Source organism: Coloeus monedula (genome assembly GCF_965178545.1).
Source record: "Coloeus monedula genome assembly, chromosome: 3".
NCBI classification, from domain to species: Eukaryota; Metazoa; Chordata; class Aves; order Passeriformes; family Corvidae; genus Coloeus; species Coloeus monedula.
In genome coordinates, this window is record NC_138783.1 from 2,979,399 (window position 1) to 2,986,710 (window position 7,312).

General features: G+C 42.2%; 1 protein-coding gene across 1 annotated transcript in view; it reads left to right on the forward strand.

The window, feature by feature from the left end:
- EPHA3 (EPH receptor A3) overlaps positions 1-4,662 on the forward strand; it is a 177,767-nt gene extending 173,105 nt beyond the window's left edge. Inside the window, exons 16-17 of the mRNA XM_082278329.1 lie at positions 2,948-3,103; positions 4,475-4,662. Of these exons, the coding sequence (XP_082134455.1) occupies positions 2,948-3,103; positions 4,475-4,580 (262 nt within the window). The 3' untranslated portion in view covers positions 4,581-4,662. The remainder of the gene's footprint in view (positions 1-2,947; positions 3,104-4,474) is intronic.
- The last annotated feature ends 2,650 nt before the right edge of the window (positions 4,663-7,312 follow it).

A 7,312-nucleotide genomic window follows, 5' to 3' on the forward strand; every position in this document is an offset into this window, starting at 1 on the left:
AGAAGAAGTGGCAGGACATTTTCATATTCTTTGTCTCAATTCCTGGATTTTACAAGTAGGCGTATCTCCTTGTCTCCCCACACAGCAGCCAACCAGAGGTGAAATTTTCAATGCTGTAGTGGGCCAGGTTGTAATGATGTTTTCTGTGTTTTTTCTTGTTAGTAAAGCAAGTTTTTCCCTGTGTTGTGACAAAAAGCTGTGCTAATGACAATGCACCGTAGTTCTCCTCACTGCAGATGGCTCAAAGGTTAATTCCAACTGTTAAAGTAATGGACACATCCAGAGAAAGCTTCCAGCCACAGGATGTTTTGTAACTGGCATCTCACTGTTCAATTTGTGTCTCCAAACTGAGTCTTCCTGATTTTTTTTTTGGGGCACCACATGTCAGTAAATACAACTTTGTAGATGGGGCCCACAGTCAGGGTGAACAGGATAGAAAATCAGGGTGAACCTGATAGAAAATCTTGCCATGACTATCAGAAGATGACATGAGAGGGTGTATCATAGTCAAGGCAACAAAGTAAAAAGAGTTAAAAAAACAAAAAAAAAAAAGAAAAAGAAAGAGGAGGGGAGAGAAGAAAAGATGGAGAGAAATGTTCTATTTCACTTCCCCTGAGCAAACATGTAATTTCCATGATTTCTTTTTAATGACTCTCTTCTGAAACTGGTAGGTACTGATTTATGAAAAGCTGTAAAGGATCAGGTGGAACCCTGCAGGACGTCGTTTACAGCTGCACAGACTGCAGCCCGTCTAATTTGTCTGCTAAAGTGTGAGCTCATGGCGCACATCACCCAGACCATAAATTTCGGGCTCAGCCCTTCTGTCTAGGGGCTGGGTCAGGGGGAAAAAGCCTGCCAGGGTGTGCAGATGCTCTGCAAGCCCAGCTTTCCCCTGATGCACATGAGGAGACATCACAGACTCTTTGCAGCGAGGCAAATTCCTGCTCATTGATAAACAGTCCAGATGTCCTCTCTGAGGAGGAAAGTAACTAATTTTTGTTTGGAATCCTGCACGAAGAAAAATGATACTTTACAGTGCTGGTTACTCTGAGGTCACTCACATTAAAATTAGGTCATATTTTTTATCATAATGATACTTTGATCCAAGTAATAAACATAAAGGCTCTTTTGGGCCATTCTAATTCCTAATCCTAGAGACCTGTTCTGTTTCAACTTGTTTATACTTTTTTTTTCATTAGTGATTCTTCAGTCGGACCTTGTTTTATTAGACTTAAGTTAAAAAGGCATACTAGGCTGGGGAAAAAAAAATAATCCATGCTTTATCACTAAGAACACTTCATAAATACTCTTAATTAATATCTTGGGATTCCAGACACTATACCCAGAAAACTATAAATAAAAACCATTGGCTCTTCATGGGACAAACAGTAGTCAGTGAAATTCAGGCCTTACAGCTACTGATTAAAATTATCTTGGGCCTGATTATCAAATTGAGCCTTTAACTGGAGGGAATTTAAAGCTGGGTATCATGTAGGTGTCTAAGCTGGTGTTTTGAAGACAGACCAGGTTTTTGGTGTCTTCTGTTGCTTTTCTTTCCATGGATGGCTGTTCCCAGCATGTGAGGTCCAGAGTTGTTGCCAGTGATCACAGCCCTGGCTGGGCTCTGGAGGGAAGGTAGCCAGGCAAAAGCTGCCCCATCAGGGACATCACAGCTCTGGGACCTGGGGAAAACTGTGTTTTGGAGTTATGATTTTCAAGAATCCAAGTAGCTCTTTAATTATGCCCTGCATTCCCAGAAGGGGAAAAAAAATTGTATTAACTTCCTGAGCCTGAAAGAAATGAGCTGATTGATAACAATTGGGAAAACATCAGAAGTAAAAAGAGCTGTTTAATGTGTGGCCATACCAAAAATCATTGTTCTTTTCTTCAAAAAGATGTAACTGCAATGTTACTTCTGTAACTGATGTGGTATCTCCTGATTCCAGGGTAAGTCAGGTGCTGTTGTAGTGCTGCTGAACTTGATGGAATTTAAGACATGCTGGAATTGAGAAGGATTTGGATTTTCTGGGCTTTTTATGAGGTTAAAAGCACTGATATTTAGATACGTGGCTCTCTTGGTGCCTTTAAAATCTCCTCCTGTTTATGTTTGTTCCTGTGCTCAGAGATGACTTGAGTATGAAGAGAGTGTTTTACAACCCAGATCAGTTCTCCAGTTCCAGTAGCTGTCACCTACCTGTTACACTGTGTAATCACTGCCTTTAAATTATGCTGTCAGTCCAGCCACCTCTCATTTTCAATGCTTTCAGTGACAAAAGTCACTTCAAATGGGTTCAGCAGCAGTAGTCAGACTCCTGTGCAGGTTATAGAGGGGAAAAAGAATTAAGGGGCAAAAAATAGGCTGTGAAGTTGCAGAGATAACTGCTTTGAACATTCTCTAGTTCAGTCTCAAGTGCAGCACCGCAAAGCACATGCTTGGCTTTAAGCCTGCAATAAAACAATAAAAATAAGGTACTTTACTTATTGTTGAGGCTTCTAACTTAGTAGCAACATTTAGGGTTTTTCAGTGGGCCACAATATTCTGAATGTTTGACATGACCAAATCCTACCAACACGCTCAACTTGGAGCCTGGAGTGTGCATCGTTTGTGTGATGTTTGGGACTGGGTGAATCCCATAAATATAATCCGATTTAGTCTTTGTAAATGCTTTGCACATTAAACTGGGAGGTGACAATATGCTTTGTGAATGCTGCAATGATTTAAACACGGGCATGGGGAGCTGCTGCTCTTCAGCAGGATGATTACACAGCATTTGTCAGAGCCACCAGCATAAGCCCCTGTGGTGGCCTCGGCAGCTGAGAACTCCCACAGACCAACAGCAAAGCCACATCCAGCCTGGGTGCTCCTGCCACTGCTAAGTTTAGATACAAAGTAAATCTGTTTCTCCGTCTGTTCCCTAACTTGCATTGCGTTATTCTGTCGTTTCAGGCCGTCAAATCTCCTCCTGGACCAAAGCAGCATCGACATTTCAGCCTTCCGCAGCACGGGTGATTGGCTCAATGGGTTCCGGACAGGGCAGTGCAAGGACATTTTCACGGGTGTGGAGTACAGCTCCTGTGACACAATAGCCAAGATTTCCACAGAGTAAGTTGGAATCTGCTGTGGATTTTCCTCACAGGTACAAGTTCAGGCATAAGCATGAAGGTAGCACTTTTATACGGTGTTTCCAGTTCTTAGCTAAAGTTTTCTTCCATTTAAAGAGACAAATGGGAGCTATTTGTTGTAGTTGAAATACTTATGAAGGAAATCTATGTCTGCTGACTGTGTTAAGGCCATGGTCCCACAGCTTTTTCTCACTAAGTACAAGGAAATTCCCTGTTTATTCCAATACGGTAGCACCATGCATCCTCTGGTACACTAGCATCACTTTCTTCCACTGAAGTTTCTCTGTTGATTCTTTGTATTCTGTATTTTATATGGGAGTTTCTCTACAGCTGGCACATTGCCAATCTTTCCCTTTTTTGCCCAGCCCATATGTCACCAAACCAGGTGAGGGTGCAAACTCTGTTGCTGTTTCCCTCCTCCATGCTAATAATTACTCAGGGGCTGAACTCCCTCCTGCTATGCTTGGAAGTGAGCAAATGGCAAGTTTATTACATTTTAAATGCAATCCATCTTTGTTCTAGTGACAAGTAAGAGTAGGATAAATGTTCTCTCTGCACCTGAAAAGGCATCAAGTACAGATAAAATTTTAATGTCAAAGGAAATCTTAATTCCCAGTTGGGCTGGCTGGATACACTACCAGTTACGGAGAAGTATTCAGCAGCTGTGCTACCAACAATTAAACACATCAATGCCACTAATTAGTGTGTTATTGCATCTATAAAAAGGGTGCTAATGGCTTTTTGTAACAATTACCCTTTGGGGACAGTGTAGAAATCCTCTAGGAATGCCCAATTTCCTGTGAGCCCCTGGTTAATTAGCCCTTCACAGGTGTCAAACCACCTCTGTGTTGCACAAGGAGCAATGAGACTGGAGATCCTGGATGAACGAGGTGAAAACCAGGGCAGACCCTGCAAGCTTGGCCATGGAGTCCTTCACCTCAATGCTGATAGCAGAGTTCAGAGGGCCATTCAGAGGGCAGTGATGTGTCAGCACTGCCCAGGAAAAGCCATCAGTTTGATAGGAGATGGAGGTGTTAGAGAGGCTCAGCTGATCCACCTGTGACCCCCTTGCCCGAAAACCCCGGTGCTGTATCACTGGAGAACAGTTTCCATCCAGGTAAGCAAACACAACGAGGCTAAATGAGCTTTCACTCTATTTTTTGCAGCCCCCTTTAGTTTTCAGACAGTGGCTGTCAGTATTTTTTGCACCAGGGCTTGTGTTTCAGCAATATCCCTGTACCTGGAGGCTCCTGCAGTGCAGCATTATGAGATGGACAAGTTCATTGCTGTTTGCTGAGATCAGTGCCAGGAAACTCAGCGTCCTCACTCACACATCTTCTCTTTTTTCCAGTGACATGAAGAAGGTTGGTGTTACAGTGGTGGGCCCACAGAAGAAGATTGTCAGCAGTATCAAAGCTCTCGAAACTCATACAAAGAACAGCCCCGTTCCTGTGTAAGCTACCAAAATCATGTTGCTCAGGAGAGGAAAAAAAAAAAGGAGAAAAGTTGCATCACAGGTCAGAAGTGATGGCTGATAAACGGCAGAATTTAAAGGATTTCTTTGCAACAGCTTTGGAAATGTAATGGCTGAGATTTCAAACCCACAAGACACTCAAATATTGAGTATAAATGCCTTAAAATAGGAGCAAACTTGTTTTCTATCTATTAATCCTAAAGTGTGGGTGCTCTTGACTGACTGTTAATGCAGATAGTAAATTTCAAAAGGAAAAAGAATATGTGAAAAAATCCTTCCAAGTAAAAACCAGTGTTACTAAAACCTAGAGCCATTTGAATATTAAGTGACTGAATAACAGAAAAAAAACCCCATGGACATAAAAGCTGTGTATTTGATCTATACAGCAAACAAGAAGAAAGAAAGACTTGCAGTATTTTTATACAGAAGAGATCTGTAACAGGTATTTTATTTCTTTAAAAGCAAGGAAAATGGAGGACTATACCTCACAACCTGTCTGGCCATATTTACTATAATGTCATTGTAACATGCTATTTCAACTTCAGGAAGGAACACACAAATAAAGTTTGTAGTGACTTTGAGTTAGTTGACAAAAGATTTTCACCATTATTTTAGCTTCCCTGTGTTCATTTAAACAGAAACAAGTCTTAATTTTTAAAAGGCTTATTTATTTTCTTGGTTTGTTTTTTTGGGTTTGTTTTTTTTTTTTTTTTTCTTTATTGTTTATATTTATGCTTAAATACCTTAACCTGGCTGTATTATTGCCAAGTGCCAAATGTTATCAAAACTTCTTTGGTTCAACCCGAGGTGTTGTCTGAGGGTTAGTTACTAGATTATTTTACACTCATAGCATCCTGCATGAAGTACAGAAGGAAAGAAAGGTGGTCTTTTTTTCAGCACTGACACTATGAAAAGCATCTGGACTTGTTGAGATTTCTTCCACTTGCTGTGAGTGGTATTTTCAACCAGGCTGGGGTTTTGACAGTGGTGTGTACATTGATCTTTAGATCAGTATCTGCCCCAAACTGCACTTCCCATTTCCTTCCCCAAGGCTGCTTTCCTGTCACAACAAGGACCCCTATTCTTGGGCGGTGTTCAGGTGAGAGATCTGCCAAGAAAATCTTAAAAAGGGCCAGGGTTCTTGCATCCTGCATTAACTGATGATACTTTTTGAGTTCCCTGGGAAGTGGCCCCTGTTTAAAAGGATGACTTAAGCTGTGAAGTGGGGCTTTGGTGTGGAAGTTTACACATGCCTGAGCTAGAAAGCCCCTGTACAGACACTGCCACCCTGCAGAGGACCTGAATTCTTGGCACAGCTTCTGTGGTTACCTGTTCCTTGAAAGCAAGCAGGAGGGAGCCCAAGTCTAGGAGAGTGTTCACATCTCCCCATGGAAAAAGGAGACTGGAAGTGGATTTTGAGGGCCCTGCACCATTTTCAGCATCTTCCAAAGAGCTTCCCAGCTCCTAAGCTGTTGCTCTGGAGCACATCAATCCCAGTTCTGAGCAGACACAACTCTTTGCTCTGAAAAGGAGTGGTTTAAAACACAGTGTGGGCCACTTCTTGTGCTTCTTAACGCTCTAGATGTGATGCCAGGCACACAGACAGCAGGCCTTGGTCACCAGGGGAAACCATTCTGTTTCCCAGCTTGCCATTCTAGAATCTAGACCTGATTCTGATGAACAAGAGTGAATCCCTAAAAGTCCAAGACTGTGTGAGAGGCAGATGAGTAAATGGCACACTGTGTTTGCTCTGTGCATGCAAAACCAGGTAACCAGTTGTGCTTTCTTCTGTTGGCTTGGGTGTTGAAACTCCTTGGTATATAAGTAAGGAAAGAATCAGTTTCTAGGGTCTGTGGGGCTGAAATTGTTCTCCATGAGTCCAGGACTTATAAATGTCCAGGCATGACATTTATCACACATTGCTAAAGAGAAGCAGTTAGAGGTTTTTTCATGAGTGCTGGCAGTGAACATGCTATAAAGGACTGGATTTGAAACACACTCACAGCATAATAATTAGTAATTCTTTCTGAAAGAATAGGGAATGGGTTTTAAAGCTGAAATTAAAAAAAAAAGTGGAAGAAAGTTAAACTAAAGCATTTAAGATGTGAAGAACACTTCTCCGTATCTGCCCCAATCTCTCATGAAATGCAGCATGCTCTGTTGCTCAGTTCATCCAGAATCTTTGTTTTCTTCGAGCTGAGATTGCTCTGAATCAGACACTTAGTGAATTTAAGCCACCAAAATCCAGTGGCAGACATTGACTGTGTGGGGACAGCTTTTTGTGGCATTTCTCCTCAGCCTCATTATGCTGCAGGAGAGTGGGGCGAGGGGCTGGGGTGGGGGGCTGACCTCTAGGAAGTGCTTCTCTGGGAAGTTCTTAGAGTTTTAGACACTTGAAAACTTTGCACCAACCACCCTCAGTTTCCTCCTGTCATGTGTCCTGTCGTGTTCCTTGCCCACTGTTCAGGCATGCTCAGCATAGAAGATTCAATCTCACTGGGAAAAAAAAGCAGCTCAGTTTTGCTTTTCTTTGCTGTTAGGAGTAGAGAGTTTTTAAAACCCGTTTGGTTTTCTCTCCCTGTCAGAAGTTGATTTGTACTGTTAAGTGGCCTCTGTTGCAAGCATCCTGTACTCCCTGTCCCCTTGTACATATGTAAACATAGCAGTGTACAATTCTTCAGTGTGGAGTAGAGAAATAGAGGTCGTGTGGCCATC